This window comes from Argopecten irradians, chromosome 16 (genome assembly GCF_041381155.1).
Source record: "Argopecten irradians isolate NY chromosome 16, Ai_NY, whole genome shotgun sequence".
NCBI classification, from domain to species: Eukaryota; Metazoa; Mollusca; class Bivalvia; order Pectinida; family Pectinidae; genus Argopecten; species Argopecten irradians.
This window is the reverse complement of record NC_091149.1, coordinates 15953340-15980784: the sequence shown is the minus strand read 5'-3', so window position 1 is coordinate 15980784 and position 27445 is coordinate 15953340. Positions and strand designations below refer to the sequence as shown.

At 33.9% G+C, this 27445-nt stretch overlaps 1 protein-coding gene across 2 annotated transcripts in view; it reads left to right on the top strand.

Moving 5' to 3' along the window:
* Positions 1-27392, top strand: part of LOC138310208 (chitin synthase chs-2-like) — a 39212-nt gene extending 11820 nt beyond the window's left edge. Inside the window, exons 1-16 of one of the 2 annotated variants that reach the window (XM_069251327.1) lie at positions 5107-5597; positions 12172-12425; positions 12807-13197; positions 13608-14590; positions 15017-15116; positions 16449-16618; positions 17053-17132; positions 17727-17835; positions 18079-18232; positions 18819-19032; positions 19588-19788; positions 20288-20685; positions 21256-21420; positions 21754-22028; positions 22635-22849; positions 23355-27392. In XM_069251327.1, coding sequence (XP_069107428.1) covers positions 5568-5597; positions 12172-12425; positions 12807-13197; positions 13608-14590; positions 15017-15116; positions 16449-16618; positions 17053-17132; positions 17727-17835; positions 18079-18232; positions 18819-19032; positions 19588-19788; positions 20288-20685; positions 21256-21420; positions 21754-22028; positions 22635-22849; positions 23355-24679 — 5064 coding nt within the window. In that variant the 5' untranslated portion in view covers positions 5107-5567 and the 3' untranslated portion in view covers positions 24680-27392. Of the gene's footprint in view, positions 1-5106; positions 5598-12171; positions 12426-12806; positions 13198-13607; positions 14591-15016; positions 15117-16448; positions 16619-17052; positions 17133-17726; positions 17836-18078; positions 18233-18818; positions 19033-19587; positions 19789-20287; positions 20686-21255; positions 21421-21753; positions 22029-22634; positions 22850-23354 lie in introns of those variants that run through there. The other variant, XM_069251326.1, reaches the window with a different exon arrangement.
* Positions 27393-27445: the final 53 nt, after the last annotated feature.

Below are 27445 nucleotides of genomic sequence, written 5' to 3'. Positions count from 1 at the left end.
CCCCATTTGAAATTTTTGTGATTTTCCAGTATTTTAGAGTAAAAAATAAACCGCTCAAATTACCATTAAATGTAATAATAAAGTGATAAAAATGTATCATTTCACACATTAATTCTCAAAATTTTAATATTTTAATTACCACGAACCCAGTAAACATTTACAGCAAAAATAAGCTCGATACAGCTAAAAAAACTGGCGCAGTGATGATTTAAGCAAAAACAATTTCAGTAAAAAAAGTTAAAACTTCGGCTTTACCCAAAGTGAAAAAAAGAACATTTTTAAAATGACCACCAAATTGGCCATTTCTTAAAATTCCCGTATAAAAAAAAATCTTCTAAAAATAGAATTGTAATTTTTTGACAAAATTTGAAACTGGCTACTAGCTACATATATTGATAGATTTTATTTGAAAATCTCATAAATTCTTCGATCTTTGTTGAAACCAGACTTTAACGGGACAGAAACCTCAGAAGAATACATCATTAAATACCAATTTGCAGTATTCTTCAGAAAAGAAACGTCGAGATACCAAAATACCATCGATTAGTTATACCTTCCGATGATTGTGACATCATAATGACCGAAGGTGGGATTTATTGACGGTATATTGTACTTTATCAATGTATTGGTATATCAAAACCCACTTATAGGAATAGAATACACCAAATGAAGTTTAGAACAATTACTTAAAATCGTGATTTTATAATGCGAACCTACTTACATGGTTAGGTACGGCGGCGTATTAGGGCAACTACAAAATTTTATTTATCTTGTACGTACAAGTTATTATCTTGTTCGTACAAGTTAGTATCTTGTACGTACAAGTTATTATCTTGTACGTACAACTTAGTATCTTGTACGTACAAGTTAGTATCTTGTTCGTACATCTTAGTATCTTGTACGTACAAGTTAGTATCTTGTACGTACAACTTACTATCTTGTACGTACAAGTTACTGTCTTGTACGTACAACTTATAGTATCTTGTACGTACAACTTAGTATCTTGAACATACAAGTTGAGTTGAACTGCTGTTCATCACCGCAGAATTGAGTCACCCGCCTGATATTTTTCGTAATTAAAGATAATCGGTCTACTTTGCATTGCTTCAAGCACGATCACAGGTTTATTAACTTATTTGACAATATTAAAAATACAAATATATATTAATGAGAACAATATCTTTTTCACAATCGTAATTTGAAGTCACTTGCATTATTTTGAAACTGACACTGTATAGTTCCTTTCGAGAAAACTGTATAGTCGTTTGTCTTATAGATAAGATACATTTAGTGATAAAATGGATATGAAACATCTCCGATTAAGTTTTATCTATTAAAAAGAGGAACAAACAAATTCGTAATTTTCTTTTAGTAATAAAAGTTAAATACTTCACAATGGTGTCATTATTGGAAATGTTTGAGCATTTATTTTACTTCAAAATAGTAGTATTGAAAATAATTAACTGCCTCCAAAAAAATCCTAGGCATTATGCCCTAATTCGAATGAGTTACTGATTGCACAGACAACAAAAGCAAAACAAATTATTTCATATGTGTTTTTGTGTTTATTAGACATATATAAACACATCAATAAGTGTCCAAATGATGATCATAGTAAATACTCTGTTATAAACATTTACATATATGTGTTCGGAAGGTATTCTTTTCTCCCTTTGGCTTAAACAAAGCTAACGTAATATACGTATAGCTTCATGCGATGCCATTGTGACAGTAAACCAGCCACAGCCTTTAATACCGAGAGTTTCAACAGTATACTATCTTGTACGTACAAGATACTAAGTTGAACGTACAAGATACTAAGTTGTACGTACAAGATACTATTGTACGTACAAGGTACTATCTTGTACGTACAAGATACTAAATTGTACGTACAAGATACTATGTTGTACGTACAAGATACTATCTTGTGCGTACAAGATACTAACTTGTACGTACAAGATAAATAAAACTTTGTAGTGGCCTTAATACGCCGCCGTAGTTAGGTAACTATGTAATATCAGAATACATTATATGTTTTCACTCATTCCAAGTCAATATCAATATTGATGGACAGATATTTACACATTTCTGACTAACCAAATGAGATAAATTATTCTACCATTGTATTATAATTTCAGAATAATTTATCACTCACAAATTTTAACTTTTTGACTGTTTTATTATCAATGTTATACATGGATGTTACTTTATATTCACATTTAAATCACAATGGTAAAAAAAACGAATAAATCAATACCCAATATGTAAAGCACAAAAAGTAGATTATATAATTTAAAAGTGCCGAAACAAGACAAAGTTAAATGATAAATGAATGAATGAAATAATTAAATTTTAATGATAGTTCAAGGCAAACGATGTTAAAGTTCATGCAGATTTCCATTGTTCTATTAGTAAAGTAAGTAATACGTAAATCACTGTTAGGAGATTATCTAAACGAAAATGGTATGAAAGTATGCTTACAGAGGTTAAATACGTCTGTTGGAAATATCTTCAACCGCATTATATCGTTTACAAAGTGTTTTCTAAAGCCAATTTTTAAAATAAGAGGAAAAATAATTGTTTGCAAGACTAAGGTTAGTTTTAACATATATACAGAACAAAATACTAGGAAGAAATTCTTGTTTGAAAATTTAGAAAAACAAAAACTGAACTGGTATATCGAAAATTGTTATATCAGATATAGGAATCGTGAACAGTATTGGGAAAATTCTTTGCAATATGTAAATGTTTTTAAGTTTATATTTTACTTCAAAATGGTAATAAATTACCATAATTAAATCCTTAATTATCCTTTAAATCGCTGCCCGAGTCGTTGGGGTGTCCAGACAGGTATTAACCGTACGTCAGCGCGTTTCTCCGGATACTCATGTTTTCATCACTTCAATTCAAGTAGATACAGACATTTATGGCATATTTAGCAAAAACTAAACGTCATGCAAAATAGGTTTTGAAATTAAACCATAATATGTAATATCAGGTTTGTAAAGACTATTATGACGTCCTTGGTCGTAGATTAAAAATATTACGGAATTTTTTAGTAAAATAACGAACTTCAGAAAATATTCTAGTTGGTCGCTTTATTAGTTTAAGTCATATTGATAGATAGTCATTGATGTCTCCACTATATGCAGTGTGTTTTTGTGATAATCTGTATATTTTAGGGGGCTGCGGTATGTTAGTGTTGTGTCTCTGCACAAGTGGAAAAATTTGCCCATTTTGTAGTGGTATCTCACTGAAGCATGTCTGGTTTTGTTAGAAGCAAGTACAGTACTTTAACAAGTTCCCCTGTATGTAGTTTTAACTTTTTTTAAGATATACGTATTGATAGACCGTCATAGTAAACGCTATTCTCACAGCAGGATGCTCTTTCTTTAGATATGTCCATATTCTAAAATGTCAAATATCATTCTTCCCACGCGTGACTATCAAAATGTCTTCAATGACCTTTAACTGACCTTGAGATTATTCAGGAAGTGCACCTCAAATTTCAGCCAATAATCAATATGCATGTTCTGTTGTAATATTTATCAGAGGTGCCAAATACTTCCTAGGTGATATAGGTATGCTGAGCGATAACGCAAAGAAATTGATTTCCTCACACAGGTGTATGGTGACCGCCGGATCCAATATATCAACTTTGTTATATAATTTACCTCACTTTATTAAAGTATGATCAACTGAAATGAAGAATGACTTTGCAAAACGATTAAAAGTCTAAGAAGCTTATCTGCAACAATTTTTTTGTAAGTATCATAAGTGTAATACGTGTTTTGATTATCCGGCTTAACATTACATAATAAATTCCAATTGATCAAACAACTAGTCTATGTAAAAATATCTATTAAGATTTCCCAAAACAGGCACCAAGCACTTCATTAATACTACACATCGCATACATGGGAGGCCGTCCTTACATGACCCTGGCTATTTATGAGACGTGATTAATCAAACACAGTAATAAGATTGATTTCGGTCAATTTTGTTTACCAAACAATCGTTATTTCAGCATTATATTTGAAAGAAACTACTGTTCATATTGCAATTGGTTACTGTTATTAGTGATCAAAGACTGAATACTCACTATATTATAGAGACACCTGAAATACAAAAAATGATATACTAAATGCAAACAATGAAGATATTGGTACCTCAGGGCCCTTAGAGTCATATCAAGTAGGTTGTTGTTCTACAGAGGTGATCGCTAAGACAGGATTTAAAATAATGATAAACATCTTGGAAAATAAAACAAAAACTTTTTATGGTGATAATGCAACTTACATGCAATTTACATAGCAATCATAATCACCTATTTATATCAACATAAATTCAGTTACTATAATAATTTCAAAATTGCTTTTGAAATATGATTTTATAGATCAATTTTGTGATATGTTTTGGTATGTGTTTATCTACTATTTAAATTCAAACCCATCAGGTACATTACAACCATTATCTTCATTTCTATTTTGTATGTTTATAATTGTTATTATTTGAACTATTTTGGAAACTTGAGTGAGCGCTCTCCTGGGTGAAAACAATTATAATGTTCAGGTTGCCAGCCGTCCTTACTTTGACAACTTTAGATTAAAGAATGAACTGATACTCCAAAAATAGTTTTAGTGTACGTGTTTTAGAGGGAACACAGTGACTGTTAACGTTCACTTTTGCATAACACCCTCTCTTATTCAGGAAGGAGGTACGAGGTCTATCTACAACTCATGATCTTCGAATGACAAAATCGTTAACCTGGACTAAAATAAACATTAATCAAACACAAGCTGAAACAAGTGCCAAACCTCTTAAATGGGTTGTTTTTATTTATGATACTTGGGTATCATTAACAATACTCACACAAGTTCTCTTTCGACTGTTGGTGACTAATTCTGATTTTGACCAGGAAGTCGTTAGAGATTTAGAATTTATGGCAAAGGAATGGTTAGTTATGTTATATATTAATAATACCGTTACGTCACATCGATTTACTGATAACAATAATTGACTGGAAGAAAAGGACATGACATTGGTTAATAGATTCAGTTAAAGCAAAATATATAAGCCAGCGTTTCATTTCACTTCATATTAAAGTGGATAAGGTGTTGTCAAGACACGTGCGTTCAGATTGGATACAGAATCGTGCCCATATTCTACGACGCAGGGAAGAATCATTTTGAAGTCTACTTTTGTCTTCTACGCTCATTGTTTTTTATTGTTTTTTTTTTGTAAATTATTGTGTTTCTCAAAAATGTTAATGTAAGTTACGTTAGGAGAAAAACAAGTTTTCACTATTTCCGCACGTTTGTTTCGAGAAATCGAAGTAGGCTCCTATAGTTGTTGTATATTTTCGGAGATAAAATGTTACTAGAATTATATTTGATTTAACTTGTTTGAATCTTTTAAGTATGTCTACGTACACGTGCCGATTATTTGGAAGTTGGGAAAATTGGTATTCGCTTTTTCAAATTACCGGTGTAGTATTGTCTGGATTCTTAGCATGAATTAATGACTTGACGTTACTACATTGATTCAATTTCATCAACATCAATTGGATGGAAAGCATGACCAAGAACCAATATTCGGTATGTGAACCATGCACAAATTTGAGACGATATATTTATATTGTTTAATTATTATATCATATTTATATGATATAAATATTTCATTTTTTTAATTTAATTGAGATAGTAATATAACCTAACTTACCAACATGTGTTTTGGAGTTTATGAACTTTACTGGAATTTACAATATTTTGCTTGTAATTATTGAATATGATTTTCCATACGATAGTTGCTTCTGTTGCAAATTGTACGATTGTATTGTTTCCGTATCAAGTAAAATAGGCAGGTTCTTTAATTTGCATTGAAAACAGTTTTATGAATTTGCCTTAATCACATGTATATCATATTTTTTCAGTAATATTTAACTTTTAAGGAATTACAAATTAATTCTACTTATCTGGTGTAAATCGGTCCCGTGGTAATTTGTTAAAATTTGACATTGATGTCAGTTTAATTCATGACGCTTTATATGTAAAAACAGATTAATTTTGGTTTTATTTTGATACATTAAGGTTATATGTTTGATATTTCGACGTTCTCCAAAATATAAATTGCGATGGTTTGCATACTTTTAAAAATGTCCTAATTTGTCTAAATCACTATTATGTCAAGGATTTAACTATATTGATGCTTTCCTCTGTTATGTCCTATCAATATAATCAAAGCCCTAAACTTTAAGGAAGAATATTGAAAATAAAACTGGACATGTAAAGAGTTCAAATACTGCCAACATAAGAAAGGTAATATCCATGGTTACAATGCAAATATATATATATGGAAATTATGAATTTGTATTGGTCCAAACACTAGGACAAACTATAAAAACTATCACCTTTTTATGCATTATTAACTTCACTTTCTTTTTACAAATTCATTACAAATACAAATCTGATGTATGTTTTCCAAAACTGAACATTTAGAGATTCTTTGTCTATAGCAGTATGTGAAACGATATTAAGAATACAAAATGTGCAACTATATTGAAAATCGCTTATTTCATCATATTACTAATTTATTTCTGAATATGAACTTGTTTTTGTGTCAGCATGATTGGTCTATTGTTTGTTTGATTAATTAATTAATTAACGTCCTATTAACAGCCAGGGTCATGTAAGGACGGTCTCCCATGTATGCGGTGTGTTGCTTGTATGTTCTGCAATGTGCGTGTTTTGGAAGACTGCAGTATATTCATGTTGTGTCTTCTTGTATAGTGGAACTGTTGCCTTTTTTATAGTGCTATATCACTTAAGCATACCACCGAAGACACCAAACAACACACCCCACCCGGTCACATTATACTGACAACGGGCGAACCAGTCGTCCCACTCCATGTTTGCTTAGCGTTAAGCAGGAGCAGAAACTACCATTATCATAAACTTTGGTGTGTCTCGGCCTTGGAACAGAACCCAGAGCCTTCATCACAGGGGCGAATGCTCAGATCAAGACCAAAAGTGAGGCCATAATTGGTCTTGTGACTTATGTTTTATTGGAAATTTTATTTCTCGGTTTTCTAACGGAAATATTTTATGAAGTGCTTTATCTATTTTCCTGCAAGCAGTTTTCGTTAATTCTGATTTCGTCTGTTGAATGGTGAATTTAATTTGCATACAATGAAATTTTTTGTTGGAATTGCAAACATTTCAAAAGAAAATATCAGCGACCATTCTTTTCTGAGAAACCATATATTATGTTTACTAGTACTCAAAAACGTTAAGAAAAATTATATTTGAATGTGTGTGTTGATTCTTCAAATTCATTTGTTATATAGATAATATAAATGCTTATTATCTTCCCATGTTTTTATAAAAAAAAACAAAGCAAACAAAACACCGATTTTATTATAAAATCCATTGTTTACCAACTTACATTAATAAAAACACTAATAATCAGTTCAACATGTAACTTTCAAAACAAAAAGGAAAGTTTCCTTAAAATTATATAATCACAAGAAAATACATATATCGATTTAAGATGAGATTACAACACCAAGCAAATACAAGATTTTCTGTGTAATATATGTTACAAATGAAGAATCACTTCTTTGTTTTGCTGTTTGGCGTAATGATAGTCATCTTACGCGCAATAATAAGGGAAACGGCAGAAAAATAAGCGAACCGCATTATGAAATCTGATATTTAATTTATTTTAATTAAATTGTTTGTATAGTGACATTAATCTGCGAAATCGGGACTAGATGGGTAAAATAAACTTACAATATCATACTAATTTTGATTTCTCGGTATTACGAGAGTGTTGGACATTTATAATGATAACACTGATTATGTATCTGTCACCTGGACCAGGAAGTTTAAATTCTAGCAAACATACCGTTATCTGGAGACCCAGGGCACTTATGTTTCAAAGTTATCTTTGATTGTTTGAACAATACCTGCTGTGCATTTCCCATAGAGTTGACATTAGATTGCTTTCGCTTGAATTCGAATGGTTGGTTTAATCCATGTTTCATGTCATTTGGGTATTACTTCGCTCTTAGCACGACGCTGATAACATTATTGCCGAAATAAAATTAATTTAGAGATTTGCATTGTAAACCCGAATTTAAGTCAATTTTATTTTCTCGCGTTTATTTTTTGTAGATTTAAAACATGCGGTTCGTTGACATCTGCATTGAAATATATTGTAAAAAGACGACACCCCTAGCCAAACAAAAACAGTTTTCTCAATTTTTCATCGATAGCAGGTTTGATGACGAGATATGTCGAACGTTTAGAACTATTCTCTCCGTTGGTTTGATTATAAATTAATTATAGCATAAGGATTTTATTAGGGGCATATTCAAATTTTGATTTGAACTCACGCCGCGATTTATTTCAGATTATTTTTGTCATATTTTTACTAAAAGTTAATGGTATTTTGATATTAATTATGTTAGTGATGAAATTGTATTCATATATCATCTTATAATAAGATATGTTGTTATAATAAAACGTTATCTGTTTCCTTTATATGTAATTGTTTTAATGTTTTATATGACGTTGGTTATATATAGCAATATCTTAATAAACAAAAACTAATTTCCCTGGCTCCAATATGGAATTGACGCCGTGTTATTTACATTTTATGATATGCGACACGTAAAAATATAAATGGATACTGATGTAACTTAAAATTTCATCTTATATTTATTTAGAACCAGTCTGTCGCTTTATAAAAAAATGATAGTCACAAGAGTTCATTCTAAAAAAATCGTCCCTTACATGAACGATAACCTCAAACTCATCCCAGTGGGTTTCACGAAATTGAGATTGCGTACTCGTAACTACACGTAGTTATCAGTGCATTGAAGTATTTGTTTGTATTAGATAACAGACTTTGATGGTGCACGACACACATCAGGGAATGTATTGACGATCAAACAAAAAGAATATATTATAGGAAAATGTTCCCGCTGTTTTGTGAACAGTTCATTACAGATATCACCTCTCAATAATATATCATCCAAGTACCGGGACTAGTATCGACATCTTTTAAACATGACAATATGGTACCTTTTTAACCGTTTGACTAATCTGATTGAAACGCAGATCCCTATCCTCACTGAATCTGATAAGGATCTAACAACATTTAATATGAGGTCACGTTCTGATGACATCTGAAATTGACCAATCAAATTACTTCCAAGACGGGACGATATAGTTTGAAATATACTATAGCTGTCAGAATCGTTTTCATATATAAAGTCATTTCGCCGAAAGTGCTCAACATAGTTACATATATATAAATTCTGCGATCCATTGTCGTTTGCAGTAGTAGTTGTAGCGGTAACATTAACGGTAACACATTTAAACTAAAGTACAGTGAGCAAAAGGTCATCCGAAAGTGACCTCGAATGGGATGTTGTCAGATCCTCTATATTGTAATCAAATTACAGTGTGACTCGCATTTTCCAGGGGTTAGTTTGGTAGAACTGACATCATATCAATTTTAGTGCAAATATATCAGTATGTTTGAACTTCATATCCCTTATTCTCACTTCGTTTTAAAGATTCGGGATTTGGCGCTGCTGACCTCTACTCCCTATTTGCTTCGGTTTAATAAAAAAAAATACACCTTCATCATCTAGCTATATCGCTGCAAACGACACTTCGTTCCGGCATAAACATGCAATATATAAAGTGAATGTGACTGCCCACTTAAAAGGATTTGCCAATTCCTGAATTCTATTTCTTCTCCTAAAAATACTTTCACGATTATGGAAGCAGAACATTGATTGCTCAACCCGAAAGGTTACCAGAGTGTTGGAATGTTGAGAGTAATTGCCGTCTATGAAAGGAGGCGAGAGGATTGAGCTGTATTTTGATAAGATTTGAGCTGTTATTATCATATTTGAAGACAGTATCAGTTATGACTTATTCGATCAATAATAAAAACAGTTTGTACGTAAAGATCTAAACGTGAGGTAAACTAAGGATACGTATCCACAAAGTCAATGGCTTTTTGTAACTTCACTTTTAATATTGTACGTATAAATTCATCAATAGCATGTGGCCTGTAAATGTTTCCCTGTGCATATAATTTGTTACTCAACTACGCCCAAAATTATTTTGCCATAAGTTTTCCACCAAGTCATTAGTTGTCGTTAGCCTATCAAACTTTTCTTATTCCACACGTGACCTTTTTGAACTGATCAGTTATCCGTAATGCTGAAAGCCAACCTTCTAGGATATTATCGCTTAACAATTTACTCTAATGCAATTATCTAGAATTCAATGGGTAGTTAGCTAGATTACTATTATAAAACAGGTGGGCTATTATATATTTTCACGTCTTTTCGTTGAAAGAAAGGAAGGGACTTCTTCTATCTTAAGAGAAATACAAGTGCGTCATCATTTTGCTTATAAATAGTTTCACATATACGTGATATATGGAACAGTACATTATACCTGAACTCTGGTAGACGGTCATTATTGATGTCCACCCACTCCGACACCCACCCACGGGTACCAATATTAATACTCTGAAATATGTAAACAGCAATAAAGTCCCTATCATCGTCATCATAAACTAAGACGTCCAGTTATAAAAGACTGTCTGATAATTCAGCCCTATGATATTATATATACACTTATACCTATCTTGACTTATTTAGGAGGGGACCTTAGAGTGGTAGTAAACTGTACACGTATAAACAGTTTTAGTTTCGAGACAGGAAAATACCAAACTTAACTTAAAAGAGTTACTGAAAACCTTAGAACTTCCCATCGGTAGGAATACGAGAATCATCAAACGGTTCCCAGATAATTGTTTTAAGATGTGAAGATGATCTGTTTAAGAATATAAGTCATAACTACAATCGTAAAGGTTCATAAATTCCAGAAGTCGTCATAACAACAGATTATGATACAAATGCAACACTATCCTCTCATATTGTTGGTCAATGCAATTACTTACAAAGTTTAAAAAAAAAATTATGAAATTAACACATCGAATAACTAAAGCAACATACATGTGTGAAGAATTCCGACGTCAAAATTAATGAGTTGCTGAGCTCTAGCGAAGGCCGTCATTTCATCATATGACATCCTCTAATCCTTACGTCATGTCAGTCTTTGTTGACGTCAGGTCAGCCAATGAACCTCGCTCCAAATTATATTTCACTTATGACATACGCGAAAATATTACATGGGCAAAGCCGCTTGATATCGGTGTGTTATGTGATTAATCAATGTTTGATTGATATGTTAATTTAAAGATGCTCCATCGCCGACAGATTTGTTTGTTTGTTTGTTTGATTAATTAACGTCCTATTAACAGCTATGGTCATGTAAGGACGGCCTCCAATGTATGCGGTGTGTTGCGTGTATGTTGTGCGAGGTGCGTGTTTTGGGAGACTGCGGTAAATTCATGTTATGTCTTCTTGTATAGTGGAACTATTGCCCTTTTTATAGTGCTATATCACTTAAGCATACCACCGAAGACACCAAACAACACACCCCACCCGGTCACATTATACTGACAACGGGCGAACAAGTCGTCCCACTCCCCGTTTGCTGAGCGCTAAGCAGGAGCAGAAACTACCACTTTTATAGACTTTGGTGTGTCTCGGCCAGGGGACAGAACCTAGAGCCTTCCTCACAGGGGCGAACGCTCAACGCAAGGCCAAAAGTGAGGCGGTGCCAATGAAGGCATTAGGAAAGATAAAGTCGGCCGACAGAGCAAAAATGATACCCATCATTTGAGCAATAATAGGTGTTTAATCGTGTGTATATATATATATATGTCTAATTAACACAAATAGTAACTCAAAATAATTAAATTTGCTTTTGATGCATGCGCAATCAGTACTGCATTCCATATAGGACATAGTGCCACGGAATTTTTCGGGATGCAATTAAATATTTTTGATATTTTATCTTGAAATTCAATTAGAAGCTCAAACTTTTCAATGGTGGTAATGGTGTAAAGTGAGTAACTTTTGCAACTTAAGAAAAATACTAAATTGTCCTCTCCTGTTTTTGATATGGAAAACAATCCATTTGTCAGCGGTGGAGCATCTTTAAACATATTCTCAGACAAGTCATTTACAGCAGTAACAAATACAGACATTAATTGACAGAAATTTTATTGTTTTAGCTAAACCCCTCCGGAAATTTGTTTCCTCATATATCAACACAAATGCCTGAGACAGTCCAGATGTCCGGCATGACGAATGGCCACGTGAACGCTGCCTATGTACTTGATGAGGACGAAGAGGATTCCGATGATTCTGCGACATCATCCAATGAAATGAATGATGACGTTTTCGACTCAGAACATGAAACGGAAGTAAAACCATCCGTGGTCACAGATCAAAAAGGTGACATGGCACGAAATGCATCCAAAAAAGAGTAAGTTTAAAGCGTATATTAGTAGGCAATATTATGAGTTTCTTTAAATAAACTTTTTCAGAAAATCTGAACCCATTTTTGAAAATCTACATTCAGATTTTTTTTTTTTTTTTTAAACTTATTTTGTTGAAAGTATTAGTTGTCTTTAATTATTTTCCAGTTTCCAACGTCAGAATTTTTTTTATTTGAAATTATTTTTTTAAAATATGCCTTGCGATGTATTCTTAAATTCTTGGTAATTACAAAATATACAAATGGCAAAAATGTTTTATTCTATATTTGAAATTCGAAAAATTGTCATTAAAGATATTTATTTCAAAAAATATTTTGTACCCTGGATTTATTCTCAGATAAGGTAACTAATATTTATTTCCATTCAAGGAAAACCATGTTCTGGGATGTATTTCGAACTGGTTCCGACGACAATATATCGAGTTCGGAGATAGACTGCTGGAACAAATGCACCGTCATCGCTCGAATCATCGTCCTCATCATTATGTTTCTGATTGTGCTGATATTTTCAGTATTGTCTAAACTCACTTTCGTCATGATGACGTCAAACATTTTCCCACCACGTAACAATACGATTGCATCTGCTCATAAAACGTTTAACGAGAGATTAACGTACCACAACGGTGGGGCGTTGAATGTCGCATGGATTTGGTCGTTCAATATGATACTGTCGGCGCCCTACTTCTTCACATTCTGTAAATACCTCTGGAGGATGTGTTTTAAGAAGACAGGGAAATTACAATGTGTGCCTCTTCTAGCCGTAAGTATAAAGATTATAATTTGACAGTATTATCCCTCATGTAAGGAAATACATCAAAATGAAATAATCCATTCACAAAATAATCAAAAAAAAATTATATGAATAAATGAATTAATTAATTTATATATCCATCAAATTACTCTTAATTTTACCCAAAAAAATGAAAAATTACAACTGGCAATCCTTTTATCTAGAACCAATCTAAGTGATTCGGAACCCCCATTTAAATTGTTTTATACAAAATTAGAGTTCAATTGCATAAGCATTCCTTAAACCTAGCAAACTTAATAAATTTTCAAAAGATTAAACGTATGCTAAACAGAACTAACGAAAAAATGAAGCCATGAGATATGCTAAAATATTGCTCGGTCGGCTGTGATTTCAAAATTTACTTCTCATTATTTTTGCAGTCAATGGTGACCGAGACGCTACACACGGTTGGCCTCTCATTCTTTGTTTTCCTTGTGCTGCCAAGTTTTGAACCAATCTCCGCTTGTCTTTTATGCATGAACATAGGACTTGTGCCTGGAATATTAAAGATATTTTACCCAGCGAGAACTGTCAAAAAGGTAGAGCCGAATAAATCAGTAGGATTCGCGCGGTTGATTAACTTCATATCGTGTGTGTTACATGCAGCGAGTTTGGCCTTCTGGGTTCAGTACGTATACCATGATCCAGTTAAAAAAGGAAGTCCTTATCTCATCGTAACTATGGTTGTCTCCCCTATATTCATCTCTGTTGTATATTGGGAGAATTATGTGCGGAAGGGCGATAAGGACTCCTCGGGACTGCCATATCTCAAACGGATGATCTCACGGGGACGTACTAAGATTGGACTACTGACCATGATGTGGAAGCTCGTGCTAACTTTCTCCGTCATGCCTTCGCTCCTGTTTGGGGTCAACTGCAATTCAACAGCATGCATTGATTCCATCTTTTACAGCTTTGAGGAGGGCGTTACGCCTATAATTCAGAACCCAATAGACGGCGACGGCGATTACATTGAAATGGATGGTGATAGGGTGACCGCCTGTTGGTACTTACCTCTTCTTATGGCAGTTGTAAATATCTTGTCCGACATAATCTGTTTCAAAGTGGCCAAAGCTGCTTGCAAAATATTGGCCCACAAGATAGGATATGCCCTTCCGGTTGCGCTATCGACACCTATCACTATTGCTTTGTTGTTTGGCAGTTTCTCCAGCACAACTGTATCCACTATAGCTGGGTGTACGATCCCCTTCCCAACATGGACAGGTGACGCGAGTATTGTGGTGGAACAGTTTGACTTCTTCAAGTATGCTATTATTGCAGGAGTCCTAGCGTACACCTCACTTCTTCTCATTACCAATCATGTATGGTCGCCAGGCAAGGAGAGGCTAGCTGCTACAGAGAAGTATGTGACCCTTCGTACAACCCTCTTTAATGAAATAACGCGCTTTGATTTTTTTCAAAATGCGTTTAACTTACACTTTGAAAGAGTTTTTTTTTAAATAATGATGTCATGACTTTTTTAATTTCATAGAATTTTATCCCGATACTCAATCAGAAAAACCAGATTTAATGTGAAAACGTTTAATCAGAATGTTTTCATGAAAGTGACTAAATAATTTTATGTTCATGTGTAACACTGCACATGACACTTTATGTTTAGAAAAATATACTCAGAAGAGTTAAACGTCGATGGTGTAGAATTACAGAACTGAAATCCACGCACTGTTCGAAAGATTTAGCAATTATCTTATACTGTTATTGTTATTAGCATGAAATATAAAAAAGACATTATTATGTACTTAAGCTTGTCTCTGTATTTGATTTCCAGAATCTTTGTAAAACCTCTCTACTGTGGAGCTTTACTGGACCAGTCACTGCTTCTCAACAGGCGACGCGTTGACGACGAGTTTAAATCAGTCAATGAAAAGGTAGCTTTACTAACCCGTAATGCCTTCTTGGTATCGATGTATAGAAAACATAAAAAAATATCACATAAAGTCAATATTGTGTACTAGTCCAAACTCTTTAAACATATCCGATGATTAATCGTTATGTATCAAAATCAAAATTACCACACAGATTGGAATTTGAAATCTGATAAAACAAGGACATAGTCATTCAGATCCCCCGCCAATGGAGATATCAAAGCTGAAGTAAGTTTGATTTAGAGACTTATGTGTATGAAAAAAAACCAGGAAAAAGGAAGTTGAGCTAAAGAAAGATGTAGTATAATTCAAGTAAAGAGGTCCTGCAATTGTTGAATCAGGTATACAGCCTTGACATTTATATTAGACTATATAAACAAAGATGGGTGGAGTTTTGCAAAGTAACATTTACCATGATATTTTCAGCAATGTTTCCATGGTAACGGAAAAAGTACAAAAAATGACAACCTAAAAATAGCAAAAGGTAGTACTAGACCATAAAAAGAATGTGTCTTTGAAGTTTCGTTGAAATATCTCTGCTGGTTTTAAAGTTATGCTCCGGAAATGAACCTGCTACAAAAATATGATATTTTCGGCAATGTGAAAACCTAAAAATAGCAAAAGACACTACTAGACCATAAGAACAATGTGTCTATGAAGTTTCATGGAAATATCTCTGCTGGTTTTAGAGTTGTGCTCCGGAAGCGATTCTTACACAAAAATCTGCCATTTTCAGCAATGTTTCCATGGTTACAGAAAAAAGTACAAAAAGTGAAAACCTTTAAATAGCAAAAGGCACTACTAGACCATAAGACCAATGTGTCTATGAAGTTTCTTGGAAAACTCTCTTCTGGTTTTAGAGTTATGCTCCGGAAACGAACCTGGTACAAAAATATGATATTTTCAGCAATGTTTCCATGGTTACGGAAAAAATGCAAAAAATGAAAACCTAAAAATAGCAAAAGACACTACTAGACCATAAGACCAATGTGTGTATGAAGTCTCGTGGAAATATCTCTTCTGATTTTAGAGTTATGCTCCGGAAACCATTCGTACGGACGGACGGAACCCATTTGTATATCTCCCGCCAACTTCGTTGGGCGGGGGATAATTATGCAAATCTCCAGAAAGTCAAAAGTTGAAAATATTCAAAGTTATGTAGGTTTTAGAATAAATGAGATTCTTTGCGATATGAAAAGTGACATCTGTAAGTTGTATCGTAAACTACTGCAAAATTTTTTATAAATTTTTGGTAGTCTATAAATTATGATTTGATACAGAAGGCACTTCTGATTATTGAATTATAATCATGATAATTGTGTGATTTCTAATCAGAAAGTAAAAGTGGACATCCCTATCCCGGATATTCCTACGGAACAGAAGACTGATGCCGGAGAGGAATGGTCCTTTCTCCGGAAAGATGACACACCGTACCTCTACCTCTGCGCAACTATGTGGCACGAAACGGAAGTCGAGATGACGCAGATTCTCAAGTCTTTGTTTAGGTAACGGTTGTGGTGACGTCACATACATTTTAATATTTGTTCGAAGTAATTGATCGCAAGCTATATGGCATGCTGATATGATATATTTTGCGAATATGTCAATTTTCCGAAATCCTCAATGTCTGAAAATAAAAAAAGGAAAAAAGTACCAATTTCATTGTTTTGACATTCGTGTTGTCTTCTAGATCACCAATATCATCTCGAGTTAGCAAAAATTTGTCCTATGATTTAATTGTTGACTTTGATATTCAGGATAAATGTATCAAATAAAATAAAAAAACGATGTACAATGAACTGTATTAAAGAACTTGATCAAGGTGTAAAAAGGTGTGCTGTATTAAAGGATAATTAAAAAGATAAAATAACTGCAATATGGATTACATAGAAATAAAGTTGGTTGCAACAGTTTAACCATCCAAATATACTGTTTTTAGAATGGACGATGACCAGTGTGCCAGACGACATCTCCAAATGTATCTTGGTATAAGAGATCCCGACTATTACGAATTCGAAGGTAATTATTAGTTGTTTTTTTTCAAAACGTTTTCTTATGATTAGAAAGAATGTTTTATGTAATGATATACAAACAGGGAGTATTTATTTTGTTTCTATGGCAAGGACACTGCATTATGTATTCATCATCAGACAAAGGACTCAGCATTAGCACTCAAAAGGGTTTACAAATATACTGTACGATGATCTGTTTAATCTTTTTTTACATGTACTACCATCAGAGTTTTTAAAGTGATTTGCATGTTTGTGGCATACGTTGCATAGATTGAATAACTTGTTTGATGTATAACGTATTTTCGTCCCTGGAATCATTAAAGTTTTAAATCTAGATAGTGTGATGAAATGGCTAGTTACAGAGGACTACGTCTAATCAGCATTGGGAAATAAACTAAGATGACAAATAATGGATGGTATTCCGTAGTACGTAAGGGAATTCGTAGATACTATTTAATATATGAAGCTAGCTACGAGTAATAATATATAACAATGAATGACGTCATAATGTAACAATAGATTACAATAGATGACGTCTATGATATATATATAATATGATATAAGAATGTGCTTTAACTCTGTTGATATAAACTTGTTACAGGTCATATCTTCTTTGACGATGCCTTTGACAGTCATGATGAAGACGGCACGGAGTATTATGCCAACGATTTTGTCAAGTTATTAGTCAATGTTATGGACATAGCGGCAAGGTAAGCTTTTATTATGAGGTTTGTCTCGATGAAAAGCTAACTTTCAAAACAAGAAATAAAAGATGAGAGTACAATACCAAACACATGCAAATTGTTATGTGTAATCAATGTTTAAAATGAAGATTAATTTCGCTGTCTTGACGTCTGCCGCAATGATAGTTTTATGAAAATTAACATGTAATTTGTTTTAATTAAATTTAAAAAGGATGACTTAATGAAAATTAATATCTTTTATATCAACAGTGCAGTTCATGGTAACATCATACATGTGCCCCCACCAACCAAGATTCCTACACCGTACGGAGGGCAACTAATCTGGAGACTTCCGGGAGGAAACAAACTTATCGCTCATCTCAAAGACAAGGCCAAAATACGTCACAGGAAGCGATGGAGCCAGGTAACTCGTGAAATCCGTCCTAAAGGCACATACGTCATAGAATTTATTTTGAATATTGGAAAAGGGCGGTTTTATCGCAATAATGGCAATAATGCGATATATCATTGTACATGGATATGAAATATCATTTCTTATTTGTCTGAAATTGAATTCAAACAATTTAAAATGAAACATGTTAATATGTATTGCTGAGTGTTTCATGATACATCACTGTTTCATTTAAACTATTCCATTTTCTATTAAAACCCTTCGGAAGGAAATAATATAAATGCTTAATATTGTTTTGAAATTAAGTGAACAATACGGTTTATCTCGCTGTTTGTGATCAATAAAGCATTCATGGCATTGCACTGAAAGAACACAGTGCTATATTTATATACATTCGAGGCAGAATGAAACACGGTGGTACCAACAAAATTACTTCGATATAAGATTAGTTCGTTATATACATATTGTAGATATAGGAACACCTTACCGGAGAAGAAATATTACGACATTGAGTTCGTTGTTGGAAGCGTCTTCGTTATAAACATGTTTAACTGTCACTATTTTGAAAGTTTCTAAAGTGTATATTGGTCATCATCAGGTGATGTACATGTACTACTTCCTGGGTCAGCGTCTAATGAACATCCCCAACAAATCCAGACGCCAGAAGGAGACTATAGCCAATAACACATTCCTGTTGGCCCTAGACGGTGATGTCGACTTTCAGCCGTCGGCGGTACAACTTCTCGTCGACCGAATGAAGAAGAATCCGAAAGTCGGTGCCGCATGTGGACGAATCCATCCTATTGGCTCGGGTATATAAAACCTATATGTATCAGCTATTGCCACTTGCTGAATAAATCCGGCAAATACAGTTACATGTGTCATCATTGTCGAATTTCATGAGGCAGATTAACCATTGTTTATAAACATCTTATGTGATTTACAATGCAACTTATGGTTGTGATTGGTACTATTACTTCCAAAACTCATAACCCAATACATCTTAAAAGCCGCGAACTTGATAAGCAAACGCAAAATATGTGATAGAACATAAAACTGAAAAAATACTACTAGACTATTCGTGCAAACGCTTACACTAAACGCGATACTCTTCACAAAGATTATTGTTGTATCAGCGAATATCTAACGACATTTTTCATTTCAAAATATTTTATTGTATAAATATAATATCATATAAGAATTATAAACATTATTATGATAAAGATGGTTAATATAATAAAGTACATTGTATTAACAATTGCATTGGATAACAGGCAAAGCTATACAAATCCTTTCTAAGACATGTGACGACATTTTCAATATAGAATGATCGCAAATTTGCATACTATTTTCTTTTTTACTCACAGGTCCCATGGTTTGGTATCAGAAATTTGAGTATGCCATCAGTCACTGGCTCCAGAAGGCTGCTGAACACATGCTCGGATGTGTATTGTGTAGTCCTGGCTGCTTCAGCCTGTTTAGGGGCAAGGCTCTCATGGACGATAATGTAATGAAACGGTATACCACACTCCCAACAGAACCAGCCCATTATGTCCAGTACGATCAAGGTAAGTCATATTTCTGAAGCATGTATGTGCAATGTTTATGAATAAATTACCATAAGATGTTGTCATTATTGTAGGTAATCTGGCTCTATATCGTTATCATTAATTTGGGTATGGGTGAATATATATATATGTTTGATATAGTCATTTAGTTTTAATTTATACGAATGTATTCATAACCAAGAGGCATAATTAGTCCTCATAAAAACTTCAATATGGTTTGATTTCGTAACTACACCAAAAAGAATAGCTGAAATAGCTGAAGCCCATGTATGATACATGCAGTCACTGAGAAAACAATACAAATTAAAAACTATTCGCACAACATTATAGCATGTATGTATTAGTGCATTGTATCTACCCCTGCGGGATGTTCAAAAACAAAAAATTTATACCTACCCGCAAGGGCAGATAACTCTGTAATCGGGTAACGTTGTAATACACAAAAACGGAATACTATTTATCAAATGTTTAAGTTATTTCACCATGTTTGTTTTACTAGGCGAGGACCGTTGGCTCTGTACTCTTCTACTCCAACAAGGATATCGTGTCGAGTATGTGGCGGCCTCGGATGCCTTGACCTATGCCCCGGAAGGATTTTACGAATTCTACAACCAGAGACGGCGATGGACACCGTCCACTATGGCAAATATCATGGACCTTCTAATGGACTGGAAAAACGTAACGCGGAAGAATGAAGATATATCTATGCTCTACATCTTCTATCAGATGTTCCTGATGGTGTCATCCATTTTGACCCCAGGGACTATTTTCTTGATGATCCTCGGCGCCATTACCACTGGCTTCCCGACTATCAATGTCTGGACTGCGTTTGCAGTCAACCTTGCACCTGTGATTTTGATGGTGATCTTGTGCTTCGTAGCGTCGTCCCAAACTCAGGTAAGTCAGGGTGGTGTTCCAAAATGAAACATGCAGCCATTATAGATGGTACTTTTCTGTCAACAAATTTTAGTTTGCTTATAAAATGTAGAATTTAAAGTCAAAAGCTTTGTCGAAGAATGGAATAAATGAATACATTTTTAGATATTCTGAAGAATACACATGCGCTCATCATGAGATATGTGGCCATTAATAGAGGCATGGGGACTTTATTTTAATGTATGAAATATTTTGTGAACAGTGCCTAGTCACATGAACATTTCTTAGGGCGGTTCCTTAACATAAAATTCCCCATGTGAAAACATTACAGATGATACGTGTTAAATAGTTTCCTAAGTTAAGAAATTTTAATGTTGGGAGCAGACACTGGATCGAAATTACATTATACGTATATTGTTGTGTGCCACTTACAGCTTGTAAAATGATAAAAAAAAATTAAACTGACAGTTTGAATAATTAGCTTGACAAAATATTTTGTGAATCGCAATATTATTAATTGTACATATACACACTTTTAAAACTTTTAAAATATCCAATTATAATTTACAACCCAACGATTATAATTTTCAGCTGGCGTATTCGGCTATCCTGTCCACAATATACTCCCTGTTGATGATGATTGTGTTTATCGGACTACTCAAGGAAGCTGCAGAAGCAGGGTTCTGTTCTGTCACCACTGTCTTTCTATTATTCGTGGCTGGTGTGTTTGTCCTAGCAGCATGTCTACATCCACAGGTTTGGGCTATTACATTATTTGCTTAAGATTTTTTATTTTCAAAACGTGATATATCGCCAAAATAACATACTCTTATCTTAAACCTACCAGGAAATAACCAAACTAAGTTCGTCATTTAACTTATGAAATAAACTATGGGTTATAGCTGTATATATGGATATACCAATGCTGCTAATGCGACTATATATGTTTACAGCAAAAATTGTTAGGAAGAAATGAATAGTTGCGGATTCTTGATAATTAATTATTTTGGGGAAAGCCGCATGTGATAGATTGATTCCTTTAGGCAAACCATGTAAACACCTCAGATATTGAATATTATATCATTTTAGGAGTTTTTCTGTGTACTTCACGGATTTCTCTACTTCCTGTCCATCCCCTCAATGTCCATGCTGCTCATGATCTACTCTCTTGGAAACCTGCACGTAGTTTCCTGGGGAACACGAGAGGCGAAGCAACCAGTGACGGCTCCGAAACCCGCAGAGCAAAAGAAAGATGAAGGGAGGCTAGGCCAAGTTAAGGACTGGATCAACAAACAAATGCCCGCAAGTGGGTCATCAGGGACCCCAAGCTCGGAATATGCGTTCTCGTTTGGGAATTTGTTCAGGTAAATATATTACATGTACCTTCAACTGATCGGTTTGACGCTTCATTGGTTGATTTGATAAACCTTGATCAACACGGCGATTTCGAAATCCCAAAACGACGTGGGTAAAGTACTATTTACCGTCGATTAGTCCCTCCTTCCGGTGGTTATTACGTCACGAAACTCGTCAATTGACGTGAGTCTCGTGACGTCATAATCACCGGAAGGTTGGACTAATCGACGGTAAATAGTACTTTACCCACGTAGTTTTGGGATCTCGAAAACCCCGTATTGGAAGCATGTTTTTTTAAACAAAAAATGCAGTATATGAGAACATGGCTTGTCGACATTTATGTAATTATATCTGTTACACAATCAGTGATTATTTAAATGTGTTTTTTATCATGATTACCACGATGTGTACACTGACACTTTCCTTAGACAAGTGACCAGGCAGCATAACTATAAAAACGTGTAAAGGGGGTACGAATTTTACCCGAAAAAATGTTAGACAACATGAAGCACATACTGATTTTGTGAGAAATATCCTTACATACTTTATTTTACATAACTTGTTGAATAAAATTGAGAATCGTTTTGGCAACAAATCTATTTTCATTTTAACAGGTGTTTCTGCTGCCCGACCAATAATCACAGTGAGGACGACAAGTTCAAGCAGATTCTGTTCCGCTTGGCCGAAATGGAAGAACGTATTACTGACGTTACACGTGTAAACTCCAGAAATGTTTCATCAAGCTACCTTCCGGAGGCCGAACCTGTGGAACAATCTGAAACTCCATTTTCTCAGGCGACAGGTCTATTCGAAGGAGCGGTTGAACGTCGTGAGTATTATATAATTGTGAATCACCTTCCAAGTTATTGAATGTTTTGATCAAACTACAGATAATAAATAGTAATATTCGAGTAAAGAAGGCATTTATTGTTTTTCATTACAGAAATACGTTTTGCTTAAATATTAAATATTGGTTTGTTGATTTTAGTTATCAGAATTTGCCGAAATGTTGTATACATATAAGATTCTGTAAACATTCACATTCTTCTTTTCCTAATTTGATACAATCAAGATAGAAAAAATACGTTATTTAAATCGACGTTTGGGTATCACACGGACGAGAAGTGGCCGAGTGGTTAACATGTCTCGTCAGTTTTCACTAGCAGCTCAGGTGATCTTATCCAGGTACTCCAGCTTTCTTCCAACTACATCATTTATAGATCTGGTATGTCCTTAACTGACCTTGGGTGGTAATATGTTTTTAAACTTATCAAACTAAACCAAAATGAATTGTATGCATACATTTTTTTTATGAAATTTTATTCACGTTGCAGACAATCCCATGTATCAACCACCAGTTGTTCCTAAAAGAGATGACTTAAGGAATCCTTACTGGATCATGGACAAAACCTTAAAGGATGGGGCCATCGATAGCATGGGCAAGGATGAATCGGACTTCTGGAGAAACTTTATCGACAAATACCTCTACCCTCTAGAGAAAGACGCTGAAAAGGAGAAAGTTATCGCAAACGAACTGATCGAGCTCAGAAATAAAACTTGTCTGGCATTCCTCCTGATAAACGCCCTCTTCGTAACTATCGTATTTGTGTTGACCGTGGTCAACGCTGCTGATAGCAGTCTCTCAATTCCTCTTCCGTGTACTGACGTAAACGGGGATGATCAAGGTAAAGTTGAACCAATCAGCTTTGCTTTCACAGTTGTGTTTGGAATGTTGCTTTTCGTTCAATTTATTTGTATGTTATTCCACAGACTGGCTACACTTCTACATATTTTGGCTGCAACTGAAATCAAAGCTAAGCGACGCATCCGGCAGTCGTTACAAGGTGATGATCAAGCCGAAAGATCTATCGGTGTCGATGAAGGTCTGCAACTCGTTCGTGACATGCAATCAGCTGCTATAGATGATGACGCACGTTCCATCGTGTCTGAATTCAGTACCACAAGTGAGCCTGAGGATGATGAACAAACCGTTCCGCAGACCAAAGGAAAACAACTCTGGAAAAAATTCGACCAAAGACGCCGTGAACAGCACAAGAGCACTCTTGGGAGAAATTTCCTTCGAAACTTCCAGAAACTTCAGAATGTTATGGAAGAGGATGACAATTTGAGCACAAGAGGCGTAGCTGAAGGAGCTGTTGATGAAGACGCAACAAAGATGAACGACATCCAGAAGAAATTCTCCCGTTTCGGTCGTCCGTCTTTATATACAATCACGAAAATGATACGGAACACATCTAATCGTGAAGAGATTAAAAGGCGTGGGAGCCAGTTGAATGCTAGAAATAAGTGGAAGATGGCTGTTAAACAAACGAAACTGAAGGAACTTATGGAAAAGGCCAGACAAGGAGCAGGGAGTTCCGGTCAATCGGGTGCAAATGGAGGTAATAGGTTCTCGGCGTTGGTAAATGCTGCTGTAATGAAAAGCCGAGAGGCCGAGCAGAGAAATAAAACATCAGAGAACGTCATCAAAGAGGAAGATGAGGACGACGTAAAAACAGATTCTGAAAAGCAAACAAATGCAGTTGTGCATTTCAACACCGATGCTGATTCGGAAAACGCTGCTCCTGATATCCAGGAACAATCTCAAGGTTTCAGTGGCCAGTCCACTGGACTAGAAAACGTCGACGTTCTGTTTTAAGGATGACAAAACATGTTATTGACGCATTCGTTATAGTGTAAAATATAGAATATGTGAGAAATAGAAGATTTTTTTTTGCAACAAAGATGAATATTTTTGTCAATATATATACTTTTTAACTTACACATTAATTCTGGTAGGAATCTAGCGAGTTATTGACGATTTCGATGCCTCTGGTACCTTGATTATGACCAGTTATCCTATTTCTGAGAATCTATGGACAACCTCTTATTACTTTAATACATCATGATTATCAAACTATTGACCTGGTCCCCTGCAGTTCAAATTTAATGGGTTTTGTCGTATTATGCAAATAATCTAATATTCCTGGCCCTGTTCCTAAAATTATATTATCATAATATAAAAAGAACAGTAATCCAACCCTGGTTATAATGTGATAATGAAATACTGTTTTACATTTATATTGTTATATGAAACTTTCATATGATTTATCAATATTCAATTATTGCTGTTTTAGTCATATGAATTGCTGTCATAACCAAGATCGTAAACTGGATTTCTTCTATCGAATGATATATATGTAGATGTATATGTAAAGTTTATATAAAATGTGATTTCTGTTGTGCAGCCGTTTGTAATTTTTCAGAACAAAAACTATTTTCTTTACTATCATTCATGATTTTCATTGTTGTACATAGTACATTATAATACATATTTTTTAAAACATTGTCATTGATGTATTATCATATATTTTGCTACTTTCCTTGTATAATCGTAGTTAGCGAAGAAACCTGTTTGTTGATTTCCCATCGCAATGAAATTATACACTAAACAGAAATAAGTGTTTGTGTGCACTCATTAAAAACTGTGATATATATTTTTTATGTTAATATACTGTACATGTACTTATTTTAAATTTCATTGCGTTTATTTAAGACCTACGCTGAAATGTCTTCTCTTACTCTGTACGTGTATGCTGAATGCACTAAGTTAGAACTCCGCTTATAAATCAAAATCCCCTCAGAGCACAAAAATATGAATGTGCTAAATACACGTACATTAGATAGTTAGGACTATATGTCACCTATGGAGACGAAAATGATTTTATTGTTAAGAGAGTTTTAAATTATGTATTGTTACTCTTATTTCAAATCCAATATGAGATGTCTATTATTGGTAAGTTTTTTCATATCTTATGCTACATTTTTATAATTAATTTGTTTCATTAACTAATAATGTGACCGTCGATTTTACATAAATAAACTTATCTATACATTTATTGATCTTCAGAAAAATCGATTGTACATGTAAATTCGTACTCAGAAAAATACAGATTAGATAATTCCGGCACATACTGCTTTAGTGTCAAAATCATTTCTAGTACATGTTCCAATACCGCATCCTTGATGCTCCAGGGGTTACTATCGCTGCTGTTATATCCATCGCTAGAATATGTCATAGCACAGCGGAAGGCTCGTTGTGTAACAACAGATGAGACAGGTAATTTAGTCCTTTCTTGTACATAAAATAATCAAATAATGGTACACTGTGGGGCTTTGAATGGGTATTGTTCCTTGATCACGTACACAACTTAAAAAATATAGTCGTACAAACATGTCTGACTAGATTTATTATCTCAATCCTTTTTAAGGATAACCAATAATAATGAGTTAAGTATTACGAACTTAAATATATGTTAATTGTACTATCGAGTAGTTATTTTTCATTATTTTATTTAGTACTAGGCGCTATTAAGCTAAATGAAAGCAAACAATTTAAACAAATAAAAAAGAAATATTTTTGCAACATCATTAAAATATAGTTTTTTTAATGAAACTATTACTATTTCATTTTTAGTATCGTTTTTATCTTGTGTTTATTACATGCTTACTAATTGTTGAAGTTGGAGGCAGGCCCTCCCTCACCAATATTTATCAGTAACAACGCTTTGCTGCTAAACTTAAAGTGTATACACAGACCCGTTTGCATCCAACGATTATGCATAATAAAAAAATTATCGAACTAAAAATTTATATAATATCTATGTGTCTGCATCTCAGTAATACTGTTTTGCAGCGACCTATCGTTCCGTTCCCATACCGAAAATATTTCCTAAGACGTTTATATTTTACGATGTAAAGTCATATTATTCTAATGTAAACTCGCTTGAAAAGAAATAGCGATGATAAATTATTATGGTTTAACTGCCCGCAAAATACGCAAAATTTGAACGGCACTCAAAACTAAGTTGTTTTTCACTTGTATTCATGACTTTGATGTGTGATGTTTTTATTTTTATATTGAATAACCTATGTTATTTAAATAACCATAAGTTTTGAATCAAATGGAAATAGTTATTCTTATTTGAAGAATATGCATATAGATCGATTGAACGATTGTTTATTGTATTTCTATAAATTAAGAAAAATGCGAAAAATGAACACGTGAATAGTTTGTTTTAGTCCAACTTTGTCCAATTCCATTAGATTTACTGACGTATGTGTCATTTTGATCATTGATTGATATATTGTTTTCTCTTTTCATTTCGTCTGTGTACACATTATTATTGAAGGCATTAAATTGTTCATTTATGTGAGTAAACAGACGTAGGCTTATTGTTCAGATGCACATACTTTATAATTCGCTTCGATTTGACGTGCATATTTATACAAAATGTGATAAAACCAGTTCCATTTCCGTTCATGTATTTCAGTAATAAAGGTTAATTAAAGTGTTGATAATCATTTTTTAATTTTCGTTTGTTTGTTATTCTCGCACACAAATGTGACCGCAATCGAAGCTTCC